Source organism: Dromiciops gliroides, chromosome 4 (assembly GCF_019393635.1).
Source record: "Dromiciops gliroides isolate mDroGli1 chromosome 4, mDroGli1.pri, whole genome shotgun sequence".
Taxonomy (NCBI): Eukaryota; Metazoa; Chordata; class Mammalia; order Microbiotheria; family Microbiotheriidae; genus Dromiciops; species Dromiciops gliroides.
The window spans coordinates 159,815,582-159,841,656 of record NC_057864.1 but is presented as its reverse complement, the minus strand read 5'-3'; the positions used below and the strand labels follow the sequence as shown (position 1 = coordinate 159,841,656).

Genomic DNA, 26,075 nt, shown 5'->3' with positions numbered 1-26,075 from the left:
AGGAAGGAATCTCACTTTCTCCACCTGGAGTGAACATCAGACATTGGGAGCCCCCCTCCCCCCCCTAAAAATGCTGGAGGCAGACAAATCTAGCTCTCCAATCCCATCAGTCCTGTTCCCTCTCACATTGTATGTGCAGTGTCTACTGGCCTAAGGAAGTTATGTAGAAGGCTCTACCATTCACCACCATTCCTAGAATAGTGCTGGCCATTCAGTAAATATTTTATAAGTGGCTTTTAGACACAATCTACAATTTTACAATCCAGTCTTCTACTGAAACAACTTCTTTGTTCTAAAAGCACAGAGGTTGGGGGTGAGGGATGAGAAAAGATGAGGTGGCAGATTTGAGGCCTAAAAGCATCATTGAGAAACAATGTAGGATTAACCCCATCCACCATCACTCAGAAAAGCACAAGGGAAGCTAGTTAGGGGGAGGAGGATTGGGGGACTGAGAAATGAGGGCTCAGATACAGAATGGTAAAAACAGAAGGGAAGACTGAAGAAAGATGGAAGTGGAACTTGGGGTGGGAAGAGTCAAAGATGGAATAGAAGAAACATGGAGATAAGAAATGTTTGGAAAGGGAGCATCAGTTACTACTTTATTACACATATATATGTAATAAATATATATGAGGTATATATATATTTGAAACTCATACTGTCATAGAAACATAGGTTCATATGCAACCCTTTTCTTTTTTGTATCTTGAAATGTTTGTTGACTCACATTTATAATTTTTTTTAAAAGGGCATCAAGGCTAGGATAAAAGGAACTGAGGAAATGTCAAAAGGGAAGCTGAGCGGGGCAGCTAGGCAGTGCAGTGGATAAAGCACCTGCCTTGGAGTCAGGAGTACCTGAGTTCAAATCTGGCCTCAGACACTTAACACTAGCTGTGTGACCCTGGGCAAGTCACTTAACCCCAATTGCCTCACTTAAAAAACAAAAGTGGTTGGAAACTAACCATAGGATTTAGACCAGAAAAGTCCCTTGGCCATTTTAAAGATGGAGAAACTTGTTCACATAACACAGATAGTAAGCTCCTGGGAGAGTCAGGATTCAAACCTTGTGCAATTCCTAGTGCAACGGGCTGAAGCAAGGTCAGGAGCTTAAAGAAGGATCAGTTAGGGGACTTGGGGATAGGGTGAAGGATCATTGGAAGGAGGACTAGTAATGGCAAGAGGGTATAACACTGAAGAGCAAGTGTAGTGTCAGGGAGGCAAGGCTACATGAAGGATAGTGGACAGGAGGAGAGCCTGGGAATAGGATGGGAAGGTTATGGGCAAGAAGAAAGGAATTGGGGATAATAGCTAGCATTTATATAGTGCTTTAAGGTTGGCAAAGCACTTTACATATGTTGTTTCATTTAATCCTCACAACAACCTGTGAGGTAGGTGCTATTTTTGCCTCCATTTTACAGATGAAGAAATCGAGACAGAGGGGTTAAGAGACTTGCACAGGGTCACTCAGCTAGTGAGTGCCTGGGGCAGGATTTTAACTCAGGTCCTCCTGATTCCCAGTCCAAACACTATCCACTAAATCATATAAGGTCATGGGCAGAAGACAACCAGGGGCTGAGGAGAAGGCTCAAGGGTCATTGGCAAGAGAGGTCAGTTTGGGAGCAGCAGGTAGGAGAATAGTAGACCGGATACCTAGCAGGGGGCGGGAGTGAGGGAATGATGGGTTTATGCGCAGGAGGATGGGTTCGAAGGGAAGGCTGGAAGGTCAGGAGCAGGAGACAGGCCTAGGGACAAAATGAAGGGTCATTAACAGGGCGGTAGTCTGAAGCTGGGGTCCAGGATATGGCTTAGAGTTGCAGAGGGAGGGCAGTGTACCCCCATGTCTCTCCCTTTTCAGCCCAGGCTCGGCCAGCGCGCGCCCCAGTCTAAAACCCTGGGCTGGGTAGCTGCCCACACCTCCCTGGCTTTGAGGCCAGATAGGCTCTTTCTTCATTTTTCAGGGCATCTCATCTAGACCCAAGGCTCTCCGGCTCCGGGCTGGACCCCGCCTCAGGGCGGCGGAGACCCGGCCCTGGACGCGCCCCCCCCCCCCCCCCGTTCCCTTCAGCTCCCGCCTAGGGGCGTGCGCTCCTCTTCACCAGCCGGCCCCTTCTCCGCCCCTCTCCCCGCTCGTCACACACACCCCCTCCGCCCCAAGCGCCGGCAGCTGGGAGCCACCGCCCGCCCCGCCGCCTCCGCTCCTAGCCCGCGGGGCTACGCCGCCGGGGCTACCGCTAGGCTAGAGCTCCGCTCTGGCTCCCGGGGCTGCGGGGGCGGGGGCGGGGTCGCGATGGCCTCGTTGGGGGCCAGGAGGCCAAGGCTGTGAAAGGGAAAGGGTGGGACTGCCACAATGGATACCGAGCAGCGGTCCGCGGCTGCAACGGCAGGTGTGGGAGATGGAGGCACCCCGGGGCTGGAGGCGGCCCCCCCACCTGTCCCCAGCCCAGTTGCTGCCATCCCAGCACCCTCGCCAGCTCCGGGTCCTGAATTGGGGCCCGGGCCGATGCGGCGGCAGCTCGGGGCCCTGCTCCAGCCAGCTGTCAACAAGTTCTCCCTCCGGGTGTTCGGCAGCCACAAGGCGGTGGAGATAGAGCAGGAGCGGGTCAAGTCAGCCGGTGCCTGGATCATCCATCCCTACAGCGACTTTCGGTACCGCGGGCCCCGGGAGGTTCCAGGGACCCTGGGGACCCCGCCCCGTCTGACCGACGACCAGATACTGCAGGTCCCAGGGATACCCGGGGGCCTCGGACCCTGCCCATCCCTCATGGACACGTCATTTCCGGGCCGGGGGAGGGTCACCAAGTGGGCTAGGATGGCCCTTAGGTCCAATAGACACCCCCCTCCCACCACTAGCACCACCACCACTAGCATTGTGTAGACTTCTCATCTTCGAGGGGCCTGGTCTCATTTTCGTTGGGATTGTTGCAGCTATGGGAAAAACAGTTGGGGTGGTGGTGGGGGACAGGTATTTCCGGTTTTGGGGGTCCCGGCTCCACCCTCGATGGCATCTTCCGGTCCTGGATAGAACAAGTAGGGTGGGGATTCCCGGGGTTGTATGGGTTCCAGTCCTACTGTTTGGGAGCGAGAGAAATCAGGAGGGAGATTCCCGGGGGCCACTAGAAATGGGCAAGGATCTCACCCTTTTGACTTCCCACCTACGAAAAGCCACCCCAGGGCTAGTAGGAGAAATCTTGGGGGCATAGGATGAGGTTAGGTTAATGGGAGAGGGAGAAAAATCAAAGCACTCTTCTGAGCACTGTCCTTGGTGCTGAAGGCGAGTTGCTCGAGCTCTAGGGGGCGGGATGGAGAGGAACAATTAGAAGGCCGGTTGGAGGCCGGTCTTGGGGGTCAGGGGCACCGCCCAGTAGCTTCCCGGAGCCCAGGGAAGGTTAAGGGAATTTGAGCAGTCAGATCCCTTCTCCAATCAAATCTCCAACTACACATTTCTGTAAGAAGGTGTCCCTGTCCTTGGAGAAAGTGAAGGACAGCTCTTGGATGGGAAAATAATTTGGGAGTAACACCTAAAATTAAGGTATAAAGTTGGGAGTGGGTCCAGAGCCATTAGTCTCAATTGTAGCAATGCATGTACATTTTTAACTCCCCACACATAATTTACTTTAAATCTTGAAACATTTCCTTCCCGCCTCCCCCTCCTTTGTTTTTCCTACTCCTTTCTTCTCCTTCCCTCTTCTGCCAGGGCCCTCACTGACAACACAGCTGCATTTTTCTTGTCCGTTCCCACATTACAGTGTCTTATCCCGCTCTTCTCCACCAGGAATTTCACTATTCATTTGTATTACCTCCAGTTGCCTGTATGTTGTCCCCCCACCCCCCTCCTCCACTTTACCATGTGGCCCCTCCTAACCCTCCCTTGTGTATCATCCGCTGGGCGTGTGACTGCCTGTGAGTGAGTCAGGCTGTGAAGATCCTCTTTTGCTTGAAAGTACTCTCACTCCTCTCCCAGCTTCTGGTACAAACTCCAGTGTCCTTTAGGAGATAAGAAGGGTACAGAGCATGGCAGAAGAGCAGAGCTGGCTCAGTTTGTTGTTGTTGTTGTTCATTACCCTTAAGGTGGGAGGGAAAGGCAGAAAATTCAGTCACTGGGAAAACGGGCCACATGGCTGGAATCCAGTCAGTCATGTTTTTGTGGCAAATAAAAGAGTCTACAAGTAAGAATGATAGAAAAGTGAACTAATTAGAGACATTGGGGAGAGGAACTGGAGTGAAGGGAAAGGACTAGGGTGGGTACTATATATAAAGGAAAACATAATGAATTTCCAAGTTGCAAGCAAAATGCAAATTGGCCTCTCTTATTTTGGCTTCTAGAAATTGAGGATTCTCTTGGTTGCCTTGAATAGAAAGAAAGTCTGAAAGTTAGATGGTGAGAAACACTTAGGGCTGGGTCACATAACTGGAAAGCCTAGACAATTTAAAAACATTTCCCTTTGGATAAGGGAATGTTCATTCCCTTTTATTCCTAATCTCTACTCTCCCAGCCCAGTCTCATACTCAGTTGGAATAACAGTGGATAGAAAGAGTTAGAAAGGATGACAGGCCAAGGACATTTGTTAAACCTCTTTGTGTACAAATGCTTGTATGTAGTTGGTATGGAAAGTTTCTCCATAAAGATGTTGTCCTTGCCCTTGGAAACTTCCCATTCTTATGGGAGAAATAGGACAACTCTACCACCTCTCCCCACTTAAAGACACAGAGATAAAGACAAAAGTAGATAATGCAACTGGCATGGATAGTGATAGAATGTAAGAGATTAGACCCAGGAAAGTCAGTTCTAGAGAGGGGATGATCATATAGGACTGGAAAGACTAGGGAGGCACCAGAAAGGGAAACAAAATATTTAAAGACCTGGAGACAAGAGAGGATGAGATACAAGTGGATCATGTAGAGCAGGAGTTTTTGGAGTCCTCACTTCTCTTCCTTTCCCACTAGATTTTACTGGGACCTGATCATGCTACTATTAATGGTGGGGAATCTTATTGTCCTCCCTGTGGGCATCACCTTTTTCAAGGAGGAAAACTCCCCACCCTGGATTGTCTTCAATGTCCTCTCAGACACCTTTTTCCTGCTGGATCTGGTGCTGAACTTCAGGACAGGGATTGTGGTAGAAGAAGGAGCAGAGATTCTTCTGGCTCCCCATGCCATCCGTACTCGCTACCTCCGCACCTGGTTTCTGGTGGATCTCATCTCCTCCATTCCAGTGGACTACATCTTCCTTGTGGTGGAGTTGGAGCCACGATTGGATGCTGAGGTTTACAAGACAGCCCGGGCCCTTCGAATTGTTCGGTTCACCAAGATCCTCAGCCTTCTTCGGCTGCTCCGCCTCTCCCGCCTCATCAGATACATCCACCAGTGGGAGGAGGTGGGGTGGGGAGGTGGACAGGGTGGGATTTATCTCATCCCCTGGGGGGCAAAGAATTCTAGGACTAGAGAAGTGGGTGGAGTTTCAAAGGTAGGGTCTCTGGAAGGGGAGAAGAGAGATTGTTCTAGGGTTATTGTTCTTGCCAGAGAGAGGGCTAGGAGAAAGCTTCTGAAGGTAGAACTGTAGAAGGATACTGATATCATGGCTGAATTGATGGTATATAGTATAAAACTACTGATATAAAAGTGTTTGGAGCTAGTCAGATCGAAGGGAGAAGGGGAAGAACAAGATAAGAGATAGGGGAGATAGATCAAGGGATTATTATAAGGATGTGGAAGATGCTGAGTGGTCTCAAAGAGTCTCCCTCTCTCTTAATAGTAATAATAGTTAACATTTATATGGTGTTTTAGGGTTTGCAAAATACTTTACATATTTCACTTGCCTTTACCCACCTTGTAATCATTGTTAGGCTGCTGGCAATAATTCTTTCTTATACATATATTAAGGGCTACAAGGTTATCTTATCACCCTTTCTAGAGCTATGCCTGTAGACATAATGAGAGGATATGTGTATAGGATATATATGTAGGGGGTAATTAGGCAGGGTAACTCAAAGACAGAAGAACTAGAAATATTTGCAAAGTTGTGAAGGGGGCAGGGATCAAGAGAGAAGTGACCCTGCCCACAGCTCCTGCACACACTCCTCCCTCAGATCTTTCACATGACCTATGACCTGGCCAGTGCTGTGGTTCGGATCTTCAATCTCATTGGGATGATGCTACTGTTGTGTCACTGGGATGGCTGTCTACAATTCCTGGTCCCAATGCTCCAGGACTTTCCTCCTGACTGCTGGGTGTCCATCAACCGCATGGTGGTGAGACAATTCTTTCTTCCTCATTATATATCCCCTGGGTTGCCAGGGGTCACTCTGAGGTCTCTCTTGAACCACTAGGGGTAGATGGGAGCATGGTTTGATTTATGGTAAGGTATGATGGAGAGACAAACAAGAATGGGAAAAGATTCGTGAGAGGAGGAAAAAGATGTGTGAAGGGAGAAGAAAGAAAGAAAGGATCAATTAGTCAACATGTATCAAGTGTCTATGTTGTGCCAGGCACTGTGCTAAGCAATGGATAGGACAAGAGAGGGGAGAAGTGAGAAGGAAAAGCAGAACAGGAGAATTACCACTACTCTCTCCCCAAATATGCTTGCATGGCCCTTGGGGGATGGTTATCTTTTTGTGATTTCCCAAGCCTTGCTTGGCTAAAGGCCATATTTCTTTCTGTGGTGTTAGGGGCAAGGCAAGGAGGCTGTTGAATCAATGAGTAAGAGCATGAGAAATTTAGAGGGCAAGAGATGCAGGCCCCTGGCAGCTCAGCCCCACTCTCTTTTTCCTCAGAACCACTCGTGGGGCCGCCAATATTCTCATGCCCTCTTCAAAGCCATGAGCCACATGCTATGCATAGGCTATGGGCAACAAGCACCTCAGGGCATGCCAGATGTCTGGCTCACCATGCTTAGCATGATCGTGGGTGCCACATGCTATGCCATGTTCATTGGTCATGCCACTGCTCTCATCCAGTCTCTTGACTCATCCCGTCGCCAGTACCAAGAGAAGGTCAGCAGGGGCACCGAGAGGGGTGGAGGCGGAAGTAAACCTAACTTGTGCAAGAACACTGGGGACTGGACATTCTACCTTGATGCCCATTCTAAATTATGCCCTTTTGGGTCTTTACATCTTTGCCCCTCCCCCCCCATCTTTTTGCTTTATGTCTCCATGTTTATTTTCTTGTATTTGGGTCTCTGTCCTTTTGCCTGTGGTTTCCATGTTCCATGTTTTTCCATACCTGGGTGTCTATGTCTGGATTCCCTTGTACTTTACCCATGGCATCTTCTATTATTTCCATTCTCTTATGCTTGTGTGTATCCCTGTGTTTATATCTTTGCATTCATGCCTTCTTGTCTGTGCCCTTTGACTTTTTGTTTCCATATCTCTGTTCCTCTCTGACCTTATGACTGTGTCTCTGTTCCCACATATGCCTTTTGGTCTGTGCTCTTTCTATCTCTCCCTGTCTCTATTCTTCCCTGTGTTTGTTTGTCCCTTTCACTCTGTGTCTTCATATCTGTCTCCATCCCTGTGTGTCCCTGACCCTGTCTCTATCTATGTACACATTCCCCTATCTTTGTCTCCCTGAATCCATCTTCATAAATCTGTTTGGGTCTCCATACCTATGTCCCCATATCCCTTTATATCTCTGCATTCTCATGTTCTTGTCTTTGTCGATGCATCCATATCCCTGTGTTGGTGGCCCTTGTCTGGGTGGGGCTGTTGCCTCCAGTATAAGCAGGTGGAGCAGTACATGTCCTTCCACAAACTGCCTGCTGATACTCGTCAGCGCATCCATGAGTACTATGAACATCGATACCAGGGCAAAATGTTTGATGAGGAGAGCATTCTGGGGGAGCTGAGTGAGCCACTGCGTGAGGTAAGGGGGTAGAAGATAATACTCTTGAGATGGTGATGGGGCACTGAATGATGCTGAGTAATGTGGGGGGAATGGGGGACAGATGATCCTAGTGTGTGACAATTGGGAGCTTTGAGCAGTAGGAACTTCTGAGGATAAACAGCATCTGCAAGGGCAGAGTCTTAGGGTATTATTGCCCATTCTGACCCTATCTCTTTCATGTTTCGGGTCATCATCTTTTAGGGGGTTGGGATATTTGAAGCTGATTATGTTCAGTGTGGGGAGGGGGGGTTCCCTAGCTCTAGAATATGAAAATTGCCCAGTGGGTGATAACTTAACTGACCTCACCTTCTCCCTCTGCCCAGGAGATCATTAACTTTACCTGTAGGGGTCTGGTGGCTCACATGCCTCTGTTTGCCCATGCTGACCCCAGCTTCGTCACTGCTGTGCTCACCAAACTTCGATTTGAGGTCTTTCAACCAGGTGACCTCGTGGTTCGTGAGGGCTCAGTGGGCAGGAAGATGTATTTCATCCAGCATGGACTGCTCAGTGTGCTGACCCGTGGTGCCCGGGACACTCGTCTCACTGATGGCTCTTACTTTGGGGGTAAGCAGGACTGGGAGAGCAAAAGTAGGGGAAAGACAATGGGAAAGCAAGGGAACATAAAGGCAGAACCAATCCTAGGTTCCATCCTTTTGGGGAGGGGGGCGTGTACTGTGTCCCTGTATTGCTGACAGATAGATAGGCAGTCTCATATAAAAAGGCAGCCCCAGTGCAGGAGAACAAGATTATCTTGAGGGTGGTGTGCTTTAAAAAAAAAGATCTGAGACATTTGGGTTTTTCCTTTCAAGCCTACCTTTGATATTCATTGGAACTTGATTTCCCTTAGGAAGAAAAAAGTGTGCTCATTCACTAACACCACTGTATTCTGGGAGTAAAAGTGTGGAGACACATAGACACATACATTGGCCCTAGGCCCATAAACCCATAGGAATAACCCCTAGCTTGAGGAACAGAGAAGTGTGAGGCTGGCAGTTCAGTTGGAAAACAAGACTATATCTGCAGTCCAAGAACACCTACCTCATCAGAGAGCAACAGGGGAATGGGGAGGTAAGGGGATGAGAGCCCTGGAAGCTCTCCTATTAGTAGGAACTGGGGGATTGTCAGAGCATTTGAGAGATCCCAGAAGGAATCAGAAAGAAATTATGCTATGTCCTCAAAGAATTCTAGTAAGTATTCCTTAAGGGAAAGCAGTGCTTTTTCTTAAACCACAGCTTTTGCTCCCCCAGTAGAGAGCAGCAGTGCCTGGGGCTCTGGGAACCCAGTGGTGCTAAGAAGTGGACATAAGGGTTCAGGTGGATGATGGGATGCTGACATCCTGCCCCTCTCCTTTCCCCTCAGAAATCTGCCTACTGACTAGGGGCAGGCGCACAGCTAGCGTGAGAGCTGACACCTATTGTCGCCTCTACTCACTCAGTGTGGACCACTTTAATGCGGTGCTAGAGGAATTCCCCATGATGCGGAGAGCCTTTGAGACAGTGGCCATGGACAGGTTGCACCGAATCGGTGAGTCCCCACTTATCCACTCTTAATAGTGAGGCCCTTTGTCCCTGAGCAAAAATCCAAACATTTGGCCTTTCCTTCCATCTATCTCCCAGGCTGCTCATGGTCCACTGCCCACATTAGCAGTGCCATCTTGCCCATCCGACCCCTGGCCACAGTGCATGCTGCAGCTTGGAGGCACACCCCTTGGTCCAGGTCCCATCTCTCTGTCCTACTTTTGACTTTGCTCAGGGTTTCCCCCTCTCTCTTAACCTTAAATAAGTGCCCAATACCACCCCCTAAATGCCTACTTTACAAACCTACCTTTCATCACATATGTGTGAAGCACATGTTCTGAAGATCTCCCCGTACCCACTCAGACCCTGTCATCCTTTGACACCACATTATCTGTGACATTCTTAGGAAAGAAAAATTCCCTACTTCAGCGGAAGCGGTCAGAACCCAGCCCCGGAAGTGGTGGTGGTGGGGTCATGGAACAGCATCTGGTACAACATGATCGAGACATGGCCCGGGGAGTGAGGGGGCTGGCCCCAGGCACTGGTGCTCGCTTGAGTGGGAAGCCAGTGCTATGGGAGCCCCTGGTTCATGCCCCGCTACAGGCGGCTGCAGTCACATCAAATGTGGCCATTGCCCTAACCCACCATCGGGCACCTCTGCCCCTCTCCCCAGACTCTCCTGCTGCTCTCCTTGCTCGTTCTGCTGCTCGTCGCTCAGCTGGCTCACCGGCCTCACCGCTGGTGCCTGCTCGGGGACCCCCTTTGTTGGCTCGAGGGCCTTGGGCATCCACATCCCGCCTGCCCGCACCGGCAGCCCGAACTCTTCATGCCAGCTTATCCCGGGCAGGCCGGTCACAGGTTTCCCTGTTAGGTCCCCCACCTGGTGGGGGTGGACGGCGGCTAGGGCCCAGGGGACGGCCACTTTCAGCATCACAACCTTCACTTCCTCATCGAGCAGCTGGGGAGGGCTCCCCTGGGCGCAAGGGTTCTGGAGGTGAACGCTTGCCCCCCTCGGGGCTCTTATCCAGACTCCCAGGAGGCACCGCCCAACCCCTCAGGCCTCCTACCTCTGATCCAGGTACCACCAGGGGCCCCCAACTTCCTGCTAACATGTGAGGCTCCTGAGTACATCCAACCTTGATTTTTGTTTGAGAAGGTGTGGGTGCTTTGATGTCTGTGGGTACCACAAAGCATCACACACAGTGGATGTCTCCCTTCACTGCTAAGTGGAAGCATCTACATAACCCTTAACTCAGCCATCTCCCTGCCCGACTTGCCTCCATCACTGCCAAATAGAAGTTATCTCCATGCCCTTTTCTTAGAGCATCTCCCTGGCCATAGGCACTTTCCCCTCTTCCCCACTCAACAAGGCCTGAGGATCTTCTTATCCTCATCACTGCCAAGTAGAAAGATGTCTTCTATTCTCCCAGGTCCTGCAGCCCTCTGCTCATGAGTCCTTTTGGGGCAGACATCCCATCACTGCCTAGTATGGCTACCTTCCTGTTCTCCCATCACTGCCAAAACTACAGGCCTTGTGCCCCTTGTTTGGGCATCCACCTCTGCTCTCATCACTGCCATCTGTAGGCACCTACCCGTCTACGGCCCTCTCAGTGAATACAAACACCTCTTGCCCAAACGGGCATCTCTTGCCAGCTTTCCTCAACCCTATCTTTGTTGTAGAAAAATCTTCTTGTGAACAAAGAGCCACATCCTTTCTGTGCTCCTAAACAGTTGTGCCCCCGGGGATGGGGGATGTCCAGCCCCTCCCTAATGAATGTGCCAGCCTAGGAGTCCCTTTGGGGATCAACAGCTGAATTCTTAGGTAATTCATGATTTATTTATGGATTGTCCTCTCCCTTGGGGGAGGGGGAAAGACAGAGGGGGTCTCTCCTGCCAGCTCTGTGGCCCTTGCCTGGCTCCATCAGCAATACTAAGACTCCAGTTCCCCATCCATGTAGGGGGAGGGAAGGGCCACATGGGGTAGGTGTGGGAGCAGTTTTTACTTTGGGGTGTCTCTTTTTCCTATGCTGTGAGAGAGTGGGGAGAGGGTGAGAATCCAAGCCACAGAGTGGGGGAAAGAGGGGAACAGGGTAGGGGAGGGGCAGACTAGCCAGCACCTCTGCCTTCTCAGGGATACAGGAAGCCCCCCAACTTCCCCCTCTGTCCCTGTCTTCCCTTTCCATAGCATTAGCATAGGAAGAAGATGAGCCAGAACCCTGGCATACCCCGGCCAAGCTCTGGGCTCTGGGATTCTTGGGGTGTGTATGTGTGTGGAGGAATTATTTTGTTGTTTTTTTTAATGTTTGTTTACAGATAGTTGAATATATAAAATAAGAAAAATACGTCCCTTTTGGCTCCTGGTATGCATGGGGTGGGCTTTAGGGCAAGCATATGAACATCAGATTGGGGGGAAAAGCATCTAGGGAAATGATAGCATGGTGAGCACTGAGACAGCAGAGAGGTGAGCACTGTTTGGGGAACAACAGGCAGGCTGGGCCAGAAATTGGGGGATGACTTAGGGGACCAATTGCCCAGGTGTCAGTGCCAGCCAATGTCATTTCTTTCTCTAGCGTGGAGTGGTGTCATAAAAGCAATTCCAGAGCTGGGATCAGAAGAGCTGCTTTCAAATCTTGACTCTCCCGCTCACCACTTAGGTTGTCTTGGGCAAACTGCCTTTTTGCTAAATCTTAGAATCGGGTCTAGGTCAGTTTTAAGGCCCTTTCTAGCTCTATACCCATGATTCTGTGAGTCCACCTGTGCTTTCAATATTGTCAGCAACTAATGAGTTAATGCTTCAGGAGTGCCAGATTTGAATTTTATGAGAATGGGGCATTACTTTGGTTAGGGAATTTATCCCCCGGACACATGATACCCTCTCCTCTACATTGATCTCTTTCATTACCCCATTTCTGGGTGGGTAGAGAGACATTGGGAGAAGGAATTAACCTACTGAGTTGAGACCAATGACTTAGGGCATTTTAGGGGCCAGGGATGGGTGGGGATTGGATGCAGGTGAACAAACATTCAGGCATAATTGAGGATGATGGATATTTTATTGAACACAAGTTTCCAGGAACTATTACACCTGGTGACGGAGGAGAGCCTCCAGGGCTCCAGGGATAGGGAAAGAGGCTGTGGTTTCTGAGAAAGTTTAAAGAGGGATGAAGTTTCAGCATGTGGCTGACAAGTGGAAGAGTTATCTCTTGGGTGTGATAGTGGGTGGGGGAAGTCACCTACATTGGAACATGGTCCTGAGAGTTCAGGCACAGGTGTAGGGCTTATAGGAACATGAAGCCTCAAGATACACTTAGCACCCTCATGATGTTTGTGTAGCCTGAGCCAGGTCGCCAGCCTGTCACCACAATCACCAAGTCCCCAACTCGGAGGAAACCACGGAGCTTCCCTGGGTAGAGAAGAGAGGGAAGGGGTGAAGCTACACCTAAGACAATCTGAGTAATAAAAATGAACTTTCATCCCCTGGGAGGATGTGGGGCAGACAAAATCATACCATATTCCCTTACCTACTCCTCTCTTCTCCCTTCTCGATCCTCCCATAATCCCAAGATTATAGGAATTCACTGGATGCCGGTATGCACAACACTTTTGGAAGGGAGCATTGTTGCCCTAATAGCCTGTTTCAATCCCACCTGTGTTGCCTTGGTGATAGAGGATGGGGGGGGAGGGTAGGAGGTAAGGATGACTTGAATGAGGTAACAAATTGACATTAATACTATGTGAACCATCATAGACCTTTTTTTAAAGCTAGTAGCCAAAGACTACTTCATCCAACTGTGGACTTCCTAAACAGAACCACACCTAAGGTAGAGTGAACGGGGCATTGTTCCTGAAGAGAAACATTTAACCGCACTTGCTGGCCCCCTGCAATATAAAAGCAAGTGTTCTTAGCAACTTCTTAGCATGAATAACTTCTGTTATACCTACACTTCTGGTATATAGCAGTTGCCTATAAATCAATAGCCTTAAGTTGTCCCCTCTCTCAATTGAATTGCAAAATTATTGATGATTGGTTCCTAAGTTAGTGTGCAGTTCCAACTGCCTGGTCTCAGCAGCAGCACAGGGCCTCCCCAGTAATGCAAGACAATGGCATTATGCACAGAAGAAAAGAATTCAGCCTCTTCGTCACATGCTTTCACATGAGCTAGGCTAGGTGGCTCCTGATATACAAAAGAAGCCTAATAAAGGATCTCAGGGGATGAGAAGAGTTGGGGGAGGTGGAGGGGCAGTATTGGAGAGTTGCTATGGAAACAGGTGCCTAGAAGGCACTATCAAGAGAGACAGGTTGTGTTGGGTGAGGAAATCAGAAACTTGGAAAGAGTCATGGAAGCCTCACCACTTTCAATGCCGAATTGGACGCGGCGGTCAACATCATCAGACCAGATGGGCTCTGCGGATTCACGATAGAGCAAGGGGAAAACACCACGGCACAGGTGGGCCTGACGGGCAGCCTGAGCAGAACGGGTGACAGCGATGACAACTGCCCGGGGACGGTATCGGGACAGGAGTTGTGCCGAGCTGGGGGAAAGAGAGCATGGGAGCTTAGTGGGAAAGACACTGTATTGTGAACTGGGAGACTTAGTTTCCAGTCCAGACTCTGCTACTGTCATTCTCTGTGTTAATCTCTTCAGGCTTCAGTTTCCTCATTTGTAAAATACTCTGCCTCACAGCCAGTGCTGTAAGGATCAGATAAGGTAATGGATATGTGAAAATACTTTGAAAACTCTAAAGCCCTTTACAAATACTAGGCATGGCTATTAGATCCTGGGGACTCCTGCTCCTGTATTGCTATATCTTTTCTTTCTCCCTTTTTTGAATGTTTGTGGGATATAGAGCTATCAGAGGTATTGCTAGATCAAAGGGTATACACAGTTTAATAGCCCTTTGGACATAGTTCTTTTTTTTTTTTTTTGGTGAGGCAATTGGGGTTAAGTGACTTGCCCAGGATCACACAGCTAGTAAGTGTTAAGTGTCTGAATCCAGATTTGAACTCAGGTCCTCCTGACTCCAGGGCCGGTGCTCTATCCACTGTGCCACCTAGCTGCTCCACTATATCTTTTCCAAACCAATCATTCCAGTGCTCTCTCCCTGCCCTCCACATCCTCAGATGTTCAGCCTGCCTCTCGGTCTCTAATGTATAATCCCCACCTCTGCTCGGGTGCCTTGCTGGTCTCTCACCGGCCAGATGTGGTCAGCACAACTATAGCAGCAGCACAGCACTTGAATGAAGCCTCCACAGCACCAATGGCAGTGACCTCAGTAGGGTCACGGCTTAGGGGAGCTGCCCGACGAAGTTCTTCAAACAGCTGCCGGTGATAGACTGCAGCCTCAGCTTCCCGAGCAATCTGAAAGTACCAGGGGGTCAGGGTCAGGCCTTGATATCTGGCCTGGATGGCCCTGGATCTCTGGATCCCAGACATAACCCATGTTCCCCATCAATCCCATACCGCATGCTGCATCTTCACAGCCTCAACAGGGTAACTCCCCTTGGCTGTCTCTCCAGACAACATGATACAGTCAGCCCCATCCAATACAGCATTGGCCACATCACTTGTTTCTGCTCGAGTTGGCCTGGCCTTGGTGATCATGCTTTCCAGCATCTGGGGATACCATTTCCATAAGAATCAAGGGTTTATGCTTCCCCTCCCACTCTATTCAACCTAGGCACTTCTTGTGACTCCCATCTCAAGACCCTCTCTGTCTTATGCTAAGGATGTATATACCCCAATCCCATGCCACAGCAGGAGAGCCAAGGGACTTTAGGGGGAGGTTGGTGCCAACACCTCCCCAGAGAGGTGCCCACAATATCTATGACATGCCCCTGCTCTCTCCCAGACCTGTGTGGCGCAGACAACTGGTTTGCCAGCCAAATTGCAGCGTCCAATCATCATCTTCTGTGCCAAGAAGACTTTCTCAGCTGGAATCTCGATGCCCAGATCACCCCGTGCCACCATGATGCCATCGCTCACCTCCAGGATCTCATCAAACCTGGGAAGTTTGGGCCCAAGAGGGGGCACGGCCAGGAAATAGCGAGCAAGGTCAAGGAGAGTAGGGCAGAATCAGGAAAAGGGTGCTCGGGAACATTTCAGTTTAATTCAATTCACTCCCGGAGGGGAATCAGGGAGTTGGAGGTGAAGGTGGGGGTGGGATAAAGAAAGTAAAGGGGAAAAAAAAAGGAAAGTAAAGGGCTAGAAGCCTCACTTCTCAACACCCTCGTGGTTCTCGATTTTGCTGATGATCTTGATGCCACGTCCCTGAGGCCCCAGGGCTTCTCGTACAGCAATCACGTCTTGGGCCTTTCGGATAAAGGATGCGAAGACGATATCCACACCTTGCTCCACCCCAAAGCGTAGATCCAGAGCATCCTGCTCGGACAACCCTGGCAGATCCACTTTTGCACCAGGCAAGTTCACCCCCTTCCTGCTTCCCAGCATCCCGCCGTTCTCAACCTCAGTCACCAGCCCCTCTTGGTCTGTGGAATCCAGAGGCCAATAAAACAGAGATAATTTGGTGCAATTTGATGGGTTTTAAGGTAAGGGATGTGACCTGAGACTATTCAGTAGGAGGGGGTGAAAGGGTTGGGGGGAGGGATATGCTCTCAGGGAGGAGCTAATTGGGAAGTGGAGCAACGCTTGGGGCGGATCAAGGGGAAATCCAGAAAGCAAGTCCAAGAACAAGGGGGTATAACCTGAACTGGAGGTAGGGCTAGGGACTAACTGGAGTTCACCCACCTTTATGCTTAACCACCAGGGAGATAAGACCGTCGTCGATGTAGATCCGGCCCCCCTCTGGCACTACCCGGACTATATTAGGATAGTCCACCCACACGGTGCTCGCATTCCCCTGAGTCCGGAGCGCCGGGTCCACTGTAACCCGGACCTGGGAACCCTTCACTACTTCCACTTCTGCCTCTGGGCCCTACGAGAGGGAATGGGAAGTAAGAGCAGGGCTGATATATGGAAAAGCTTGGTCTCCAGCCTTAATCTTGCCCTGTACCCTTCTTTCCTTACTTCTTCCCGGCAGGAGTCCTGTAGTGCAGGTCACTAGAGGATAGGAGCTTCTATAAACCCCTTTGAAGGGTTACCAGCCCTATCCCTTATTGAATACGTCTCCGCCCACACTCATCCCTGGTTACTCTTCTTCACCTGCTTCTTCCCAGTAGTAGTTTCAGCCATCCCAGATTCTGTGTCCTTTGGGTCACTGCTCCAAACTCATTCAATCCTCATCCACATTACAAGTTGTTGGTCCTATCCCATATTGATCTGGCCTTGTCCACACCCATCCTAGGCCCTCCTTTCTAGCACTACCCTCTCCTGACTCTGCCTTGCCCTTCCTCTCTTTGTTCCAACTGCCCTCGATCCTCCGGTAGCGCCCAGGGTCTCACCCCCTGGAGGATCCCGGTGCGGATCTCGGGCCCCTTGGTGTCCAGCGCTATGGCCACGGGCCGGTAGCTGAACGCAGAGCCAGCGAAGCTCTCCACAGCTTCCCTCACGTTGGCTATGGATTCAGCGTGGTACTGGGGAAGGAAACAGGGAAAGAAGGGATAAAGACAGGGATCCCGGGCAAACCTCTCTTAAACTTCCGGCCTCTGGGCCTCCAAAACTCCGGGCAGAATTTCCCCCCAGCTCCTCCCATCCCTCACTGCACCTCGTGGGAGCCATGGGAAAAGTTGAGCCTGGCAATGTTCATTCCTGCTTTGATCATTTCCTTCAGCCGCTCCACAGAGCGAGATGCGGGGCCTGCGAACAAAAACACAGAATCACAAAATCTCCGTGTTGGCAGAGAGTCAAAAACCTTTCTAGTGTGATTGATAAGGGACAGACAAGAAAGAGTCCCAAGTGGTCACCCAGCCCTCTCCCCTCCACCCAATCAGGTGGCATGTCCCACTTTTTCATATCTCTCTGCTTGGTTCGGAACAGCTTTCTCCACCCCACTAAATCTTCTCCTCTCCAGACTAACAATCCTCATTTCCTTCAACTAACCCTCTTGGCTGGGGCAAATGGAAAGAGCATAGGCCCTGGAGTCAGGATGACCCAAGTTCAAATGCAGCCTCAGACACTTACTAGCTGTGTGGCCCTGTGCAAGTACCAAACCCTGTGGCCTCTCTTTCCTCATCTGTTGTTGTTTGTCCATCCTTCTGGTGATGTCATGACTTACAGTGAATTGGATTTAAGTGAGGGAGGGCTGTGCAAAGTCCCCAGTCTCACTCTCTCCTCCATGTCCAGTGGCAAGATATATATATCAGGATGACTGAAGATGGCTCAGATGTTTGAGGCAATTGGGGTTAAGTGACTTTCCCAGGGGCACACTGTTAGTAAGTGTCATGTGTCTGAGGTCGGATTTGAACTCAGGTCTTCCTTAACTCTAGTGCCATCGCTCTATCTCTCCTCTGCACCACCTAGCTGCCCCAATTGTAAAATGAGCTGGAGAAGGAAATGGCAAACCTTATCTGTGCCAAGAAAACCCCAAATGGGCTCATGAAGAGTTGGACACTGTCAAACAACAGCCACCTGTTCAGAGAGACCCTGTTCAGAGAAACTCTTTTCTGATGAAAAGATTCCCCTTTCTGCTCCAGAGACCTCCTCTGCTTCCCCAGACAAGTAGGGAGATGGTAAGAGATCTGCCAACTGTCCTTGATAAGTTTGAATCAGCAGGCCCAGATGAACTAATTCCCAGCAACGTGAAAGAACTTTGTGCATATGATTGCAATGCCATTTACTGTCAGTGATATTTGGAAGAGATGGAGAAAGAGAGACATGTCAGCACTCAAGAATGTCAAGCAACTTGATTTTGTTGTTGTTCTCGAAGAGAATGGAACCTGAAATTTCTAAGCAAATGAGCCTGACTTCCTTTCCTGGAAAAATTTAAGGATGTATTATTAAGGAGCTGGCTAGTGAACATTGGAATACTGATCACCAGGAACCAGCACACCTTCCTTCAAGAACAGGTCATTCTGGAGTAACTTCATTTCCTTTTTGGATAGATTTCCTACATCTAGATGCTGTAAATAAAACATTCCTTGATTTTAGCAGAGCATTTGACAAAATCTCATACTAATCTTGTGGACAAATAGAAGTCAGGTAGATGCTAAGCATATTGAATGTCTAGATCCAAAGAGTAGTTGTTAGTGGTTCTGTGGCAATTTGCAAGGTGTGGTCTTGTACCAGTTCACATTTTTACCAGTGATGTAAAAGACAGCAAAGAAGGCATGTAGTTCAAACTTGTAGACTACCCAAATTCAGGAGTGTGAAAGATAAAATCCAGATACAAGAATATTCTCAGAGGCTAAAGTGTTAGGACCAGTCTAATAAAAGAAGTAGCTAGTATTAAACACTTGGGTTTTTAAAAGCCATCTTCACAAACACAGGAATGGGAGAAGTATGGCTAGCAACACTTACTGTGAAAAAAGATCTCAGGGTTTGAGTGGAAAGCAAACTCAATATCTCTTAACTTTGATTATTGTTGTTTATCTTTCATTCTCAAAAGGGACCGATGACATCATGGGGGTGACTTACTCATGAATTGGATTCAAGTGAGATAGAGAGCTTCACAAAGTTGTCAGCCACATTCTCTCTCTTCCAGAGTCATCGGAGTCCAGTGGTAAGACATTTATATGATAATTTTAAAAAGCCAATGTGATTTTAGACTGAGTCAAGAGAAGCTCAGGGTCCAGAAAGAGGGAGGCAATAACCTATTGTGCTTTGTCCTGATTGGGTCAAGTCTGGAATGCTGGCTTGAGTTCTGAGTACCACATTTACAGAAGGGCATTTATTAGCTGGAGAGCATCCAGAGGAGTGTGAACAGGATGTTGAAAAGTTTTAAGATTGTGGATATAATAATAACAATAGCTAATATTTATAGGGTACCTGCTATGTGCCAGGCACTGTGCTAAGCACTTTACAAATATTATCACATTTGATCCTCACAACAACTCTGGGAAGTAGGTGCTATTATTACCCCTGTTTCAGAAATGAAGAAACTGAGGCAAACAGAAGTGAATTGACATGCCCAGAGTCTGACTCCAAGCCCAGTGCCATGTCCACTCTATCACCTAGCTTTTTCCCCTACCCCTTCCCAATCTGCAAACACACACAATGAGGATTGATTGAAGGAAATGAAGATGGTTAAGAGAAGAGAAGACTTAGTGGGGTTGGGGAACATGAAAACTGTCTTTAAGTTGATGAAGGGTGTCAGGTTAAACATAGATTAGATTTATTCTGCTTGGACAGAGAGTTTAAAACTAGAAGCAAGAAGTGAGAGAAATGATTATTAATAATCAATATGTTGGGAAGATCCAGAGTTCTCCCCTTCTTCTAAATTCCTCATTTTAAAAAGTTCAGTTTCTTAAAAGACATTACTGATGATGAGATTGCATTAATTCTCCTCTCCTCTCGGTCAGACCCCACCCAATTTTACAAAGAACTTAATCTAAAGTGAGGAAGCCCATTGTGTTCAACTCAAACTTGGGTGAAGTCCTTTTGCCTGGATCGCCCAAGGCCCATCAGAATAGAAATAATTTCTCTGCCCAAGGGTCGCTGTCAGCCCCCTCAGTGACCACCTACTTTTTTGAAAAGTATATAAATTGTGAGTCCCACCATCATTATTTTTGGTCTAAGAGAAATAGCCAAATGACCATCCTTTTATTAATAACTTGCTGGCCTTATTAATAAAAGGATTAAATTACCCAGATACTATGTCTCTTTTTTTTTTTGCAGGGCAATGGGGGTTAAGTGACTTGCCCAGGGTCACACAGCTAGTAAGTGTCAAGTGTCTGAGGCTGGATTTGAACTCAGGTACTCCTGACTCCAGGGCCGGTGCTTTATCTACTGCACCACCTAGCCTCCCCCTACTATGTCTCTTGAACCTTTTTAATCACAATGTCTGTCCAAAAGTTAAATTAGCAGCTGTGGGAGGTAAAGATTTCCCCCTTCATTAAAGGTCTTTAAGCAGAGACTGGACGGCTATTTGTCATATTTTAGTGGGGTTTTTTTCAGGGACGACCCTCTTTGCTTCTCTCTAGGATTTGTCACACTTCCGATTTTATTTGACTAGTCCTTCTCAGTCTCCCTTGCTGGATCTTCATCCAGGCCACACCCTGGATAAAGATCACATTAAACTGTGGGTGACTTCCAAGGCTCTACCCTGGCCCCTATTTCACTTGGTGATCTCATCGGCCTTCACGGAGTTATTGCTATGCTGATAATCCCCAGATTTATTTATCTAGTCCTAATCTCTCTTCTGACCTTCAGTCTCACATCTCCAGTTGCCTACTATACATCTCAAAATCACATCCCATGGGCATCTTACTCAACATGCCCAAAACTGAATTACCTTTCTCCTCAAGCCTTTCCCTCTTCTTAGTATTCTTATTACTAGGCACCAATATCCTCCCAGTCACTCAGCTTTATAACCTGAGTGTCATCCTTTATCCCTTACCCTCAACCCCATACCTAATGTGTTGCCAAATTGTATTGATTCTACATTTGTAATATCTCTCCCTCATGCCCTTGCTCTACTCTGACACTGCTGCTCATCATCACATTGAACCTGGACTATTGAAATATCCTTCTGGTTGATCTCTCTGCCTTAAGTCTCTACCAAATCCACTTCATCCTCAACTGAGCTGTCAAACTGATCTTCCTAGGGCAGCTATGTGGTACAGTAGATGGAGCACCAGGCCTGGAGTCGGGAAGACCCAAATTCAAATCCAGCCTTAGATACTTATTAGCTGTATGACCCTGAGCAAGTCATTTAACCCTGATTGCCTAAAAAAAAATTTGATCTTCCTACAGTACAGATCTGATCATGTCATTGCCTGCCCCACCCCAACTCATTAAACTCTATTGCCTCCTTATCACCTCCTGACCTCCAGGTACTATACAATGCAGTTACACTGGCTTACCTGATGTTCTTCATACAGATGCCATGCATTTTCCTTGACTATCTCCCATGCCTAGAATGTTTTCTTTCCTCATCTCTATCTCCTGGCTTCTCTGATTTCCTTTAAGTCTCAGGTAAAATGCCACTTTCTGCAATAAGCCTTTCTTGGTCCTTCTTAATGACACTAGTCTTCCATTTGAGGGTGTTGTTTTTTTTTGTGAGGCTATTGGGGTTAAGTGACTTGCCCAGGGTTACGAAGCTAGTGTCAAGTGTCTGAGGCAGATTTGAACTCAGGTCCTCCTGAATCCAGGGCTGGTCTTTATCCACTGTGCCACCTAGCTGCCCCTTCCATTTGAGATTAATTGCAATTTACCCCCTACATATTTTGTGTGTACATAGTGGTTTGCATATTGTCTTCCTCATTAGAATGTAAACTCCTTGAGAGTAGGGAATGGTTTTTACCTTTTTTTGTATCCCCAGCACTTAGCAAAATGCCTGGTACGTAGTAGGCACTTATTGAATACCTTTTGACTGACTGATTCTCCTGCTCAAAGACTTCCTCTTCTATTACTCCTATTACTTCTATAACCCTCCTTTTCTTACTCAAAGGAATACCTCTCCCCCACCCCCTTCTCTTCTAGATCAGGGCTTTTTAAACTTTTTCCACTCACAACCCCTTTTCACCCAACAAATTTTTATGGGACCCCAGGTATATAGGTATATAAAACAGGTATATATAACCTTTTACTGTTGCCAAATTTTTTGCAGCCCCCACATTCAATTACTCCACAGTTTAAGAAGCTTTCTTCTAGATCAGGGACATCACATTGTACAGACACTTCCTTCCCCCACTCAGAGATTACCCCTTTATAACTAAAAAGTTTCACTGTAGCCGCTCAGAAATCTCACTTCAGTCCTTCCCCCATACATCAAAAGAAAATCTCTGGAAAGGGGTCAGTGCCTTAGGATGTGATGTGAGATGCTATTATCCCTGGAGCCAGAGAATGATGCGGAAATATGACTGTGGGAAATGTGAAGCAGAAATAGATATTGTTAGGGCTGGGGAGGAGATCCAGGTAAAGTGATATCAACATGGGGGATGAGGGAGACGATGTTGGCAATGATGTGGCTAGTGCAAATGGTAGCCATGGCTTTGACGATGTGGGATTTAGGATTGGAGAGGAGAAAAAAATAAAAACCAAGAACATTAGGGTACGGTACCATGGAGTTGGAATGGGAGGCATTTAAAGAACACTGGAGACACAGGTTCTGGGTCTGCCTCTGCTGATAACTTATAGTGAGACTTTGGACAAGTCTTTTGATTTCTCTGGGCCTCAATCAAGTGAAAATAGTAGTTCCTTTCTACTACCCCAGCTCGCAAAGATGCTATCATTCTCAAATGAGAATTGTGCAGGAAAGTTCTTTGCTCCTCAGACTCCCTTCACTATTGGGGGTGGGGGGAGCATTGCCATTGAGGGCAGAGAATGTCTTTTGTCTCCCCTTTTTTGTATCCCCAGCACTTAGCACAGTGCTTGGCATAGGGTAGGTGCTTAATCAATGTTTATTAATTGATTGCCATTGTTAGTTACCTATGGTGGCGATGATGCTGGTGCTTCGGGCAGCCACTGGTTCTGAGTCAATGTCCAGGAGGCAGAGATGCTCCAGAAAGGTGTCTGCCATGGCTGCTGGGAGCTGTTGCTTCTGGAAGAAGGCAGCACCTAGCTCCTGGGTCAAATGGGCCACACTAGCCCTTCGAAGATACCCGGCTGGCCCTGGAAGGGGAGAAGGGCATGATGATTACAATGGACACTGATAGATAGCCTGCAGCTCAACCCTCTTCCTAACTTCCCTTCTTTCATTCCCAGATTTCTCACTGCTCAAATCCCCGGTCCCTCTATTCCTCTACTATTCAAAGTCCTTATTCCACTTTCAGCCCCTCATTCCCATTCTGAAAAGCCTAAATCCCTGAAGGAAGCTCACCTGTGGAAAATTCTTATCCTCTAGTCCTCTGACCACCCTCCCCCTCCAGCCTCCTTGCTTCTCAGTCTATCAGGTTCCCTTAATTATCTTCCTTCTTTCTCCCAGCTCCCTCAGTCCCTACGGCTTCTCATCAGTTCTCAGGATCCTCTTCTCCTCTTCCTTCATCCCCCCTCTCCTCAGCCAGAGCCTACCCTCCATGCTGTTAGACATTTTCAGTGACTGTGTGTCTGCTGCCAGTCACCCTTGTGTTGCTCTCATCTAGTCAGGGCTCTGAGTGGCTGGTTAAAGTGTCACCAGACTCTTTATCCTCACTGCCCCACAATTCACCAAGGCTTTAATGACGGGGACAGAGTCCAGCAGCCACGGGAGCTTCCCGTGCTTTTAGGTTCCCCATAGTTTAAACTGCAGGCCTTGGGAGGAGGGGGGGATATTTCAAGGGGAGTTCCTAGGGTTGGGAATAATCTTTTTCTGGGCAATTAATGAATGAATGAATGTCAACAAGCTGCAGAGCACTGTGCAGCAGAAAGCCTGGGTCTAAGTCCCGAGTAAGTCACTTCAAATATTGATAAGATCATAAAATATTAGAACTGGAAGAAACCTTAGATTTTATCTAGAACAACTCCTTCATTTTATAGCTAAAGAAATAGATCCAGAAAGATCAAGGTCACAGCGGAAGTAAGTAGAATCTGTTTGCTCAAAATACAATGTTCTTTCTAGAATAGCACAAAGTTGCAACCTCAATTGCTTCATGAGTAAACAGAATGATTAATAGTGCCTTCTACTTTATAGGGTTCATATAAATATCCATTGAAGCGATGTGTAAAAAGTACTTTCTAAAAGTCCAGTGCTATGCAGATGAAAATTATGCAAACAGGCACAGGACTTTTTCAAGTCAACACTGTGATAAACTGTCCTTGTCTCACTTTCTCCTCCTTTGTCCAATTCAATTCACTTGAACAAAGCCAATGGGGCTTTGTCCCCCATCCTTACCTCCTGGGGCTCCTAAGAGGAAGGAGGCCATCAGATCCCGTTGGTGCTTAGAGGTCCATGACCCAAGTATTCCAGAGGCAAGCTCCATGGTCTCAGATGATGGGTCCTTTAAGCTTCCTGGAGCCTGAGAGAAGAAACACAGGGGAGGGTGGCTGCCCCTCTTATCTGAGGGAGCCAGAGAGAAGAAAAGGGGCACACCCAGCTGATCCTTCCCCATTCTTCTGTTGGACAGTCCCCCCACTCCCCTACCTCTAGCCTCTTTCTTTGACTGGTCCCCACCCTTGTCTGTGAGTCGGCTTAGTAATGGAAAGAATACTGGACTCCAATCCAGGAGAGAACTAGTTTCAAATTGCCTCTGATATTTACAAGCTATACAACAATGGGCAATTCACTTTACCTTTCTGAGCCTCAATTTCTTCATTTGCAAAATAGGAATAATACTGAAGTACTTACCTCACAGAGTTGTGATGACCAAATGACATAATGTATTTAAAATGCTTCCCTTGAAAGTACTTTTATCTCAACTATTATTATTATTCAGACATTCAGTCAATCAACAAGCATTTATTAAGTGCTTATTATTTGCCAAACTGTGTTTAGTGCTGCAGATACAAAGAAAGGCACAAGCCAGTCCCTGCTCTTGAGGAGCCCACAGTCTAACCAGGAAGACAACATGCAAAGAACTTTATACAGATGAACTCCATACATTGGGGGTCATCTCAAGGGAAGATTATGATTAAGATGTAAGATTAGGGAGGATTGGGAAAGGTTTTTTGCAGAGAATAGCTGAGACTTGAAGAAAGCCAGAGAAGCTAGAAGGGAGAGATGAGGTGATGACACCCATTTGTGTGACAGCCAGGGAAAATGCCCAGTCAGGAAGTGTCTTGTGCAAGGAAAAGCAAGGAGGCCAATGTCACTGGACTGCAGAGTATGTTGAAGGAGGGGTTATAAAGTGTATGTAGACTGGGAAGGTTGTGTCGGGGTGGGGAGTGTCGCATTGTGAAAGTCTTTAAATACCGAATAGCTAGTGAAGTTGATAGAGCATTGGGCTTGGAGTCAGAAAGACTCCTCTTCTGAATTTAAATCCACCCTCACACACTTACTAACTGTGTGCAAGTCATTTAACCCTGTTTGCCTCAGTTTCTTCACCTGTAAAACAAGCTGGAGGAGAAATAGCAAACTATTTCTGTCAAGAAAACCCCAAATGGGGTCATGAAGAATTGGACACCACTGAAACAACTAAACAATAAATTTGATCCTGGAAGTGATAGGGAGTAAACAGAGTTTGTTGAATAGGGGGATGACATGGTCAGACCTGTGCTTTTGAAAGATGAATTTGATAGTTGAGTGGAGGACGAAGTGGGATGGTTAGAGGCTTGAGGCAGGCTGACCAACCAGCAAGCTGTTGCAATAGTCCAGGTTTGAGATGATTAGAGCCACCATCAGGGTGGTGGCAGGATCAGAAAAAAGAAGGGAGTTAGAATTATGAAGTTAGAATTGACAAAGTTTGACAACTGGTTGGATATGGAAGGAAGGGTTAGAGAAAGAGAGATGAATCCAGGATGGCACTTATGCTTTGAGTCTGCATATCTGGGAGGATGGTGGTACCCTGACAATAATAGGAAGTCAGGAAGAAGGAAGGATTTGGGGGAAAAGAGAATAAGTTCTGTTTTGGACATGTTGAGTTTAAGATGTCTATTATACATCCAGTTCCAGATGTTCAATAGGCAGTCAGATTCCTGGAGGTGAGGAGAGAGGTCAAGATGGAGATCAGGAGGAAGATTAGTGCTGAACAAGTTGATATGAGAATCATCA

General features: G+C 47.8%; 2 protein-coding genes across 4 annotated transcripts; one reads left to right on the top strand and one right to left on the bottom strand.

Moving 5' to 3' along the window:
- Positions 1-2,159: 2,159 nt before the first annotated feature.
- HCN3 (hyperpolarization activated cyclic nucleotide gated potassium channel 3) lies at positions 2,160-11,660 on the top strand. 2 transcript variants are annotated; one of them, XM_043964052.1, is made up of 8 exons: positions 2,162-2,646; positions 4,945-5,374; positions 6,087-6,248; positions 6,771-6,989; positions 7,711-7,857; positions 8,202-8,442; positions 9,238-9,402; positions 9,802-11,660. In XM_043964052.1, exons 1-8 carry the CDS (start codon positions 2,348-2,350, stop codon positions 10,509-10,511), a joined length of 2,373 nt encoding a protein of 790 aa, XP_043819987.1. In that variant the 5' UTR covers positions 2,162-2,347; the 3' UTR covers positions 10,512-11,660. The 2 variants fall into 2 exon arrangements, with proteins under 2 accessions (XP_043819988.1, XP_043819987.1); XM_043964053.1 differs by lacking the exon at positions 6,771-6,989 and having other exon boundaries at positions 2,160-2,646.
- Positions 11,661-12,429: 769 nt separating this feature from the next.
- On the bottom strand, positions 12,430-24,375 carry PKLR (pyruvate kinase L/R). 2 transcript variants are annotated; one of them, XM_043963014.1, is made up of 11 exons: positions 24,261-24,375; positions 22,880-23,062; positions 17,058-17,149; positions 16,795-16,926; positions 16,142-16,328; positions 15,612-15,882; positions 15,248-15,398; positions 14,858-15,010; positions 14,589-14,755; positions 13,747-13,928; positions 12,430-12,798 (listed from the first exon to the last, which is right to left on the bottom strand). In XM_043963014.1, the coding sequence occupies exons 1-11, from the start codon at positions 24,346-24,348 to the stop codon at positions 12,692-12,694; spliced, it is 1,713 nt and encodes a 570-aa protein (XP_043818949.1). In that variant the 5' UTR covers positions 24,349-24,375; the 3' UTR covers positions 12,430-12,691. The 2 variants fall into 2 exon arrangements, with proteins under 2 accessions (XP_043818949.1, XP_043818950.1); XM_043963015.1 differs by lacking the exon at positions 24,261-24,375 and adding an exon at positions 23,462-23,589.
- Between the last annotated feature and the right edge of the window lie 1,700 nt (positions 24,376-26,075).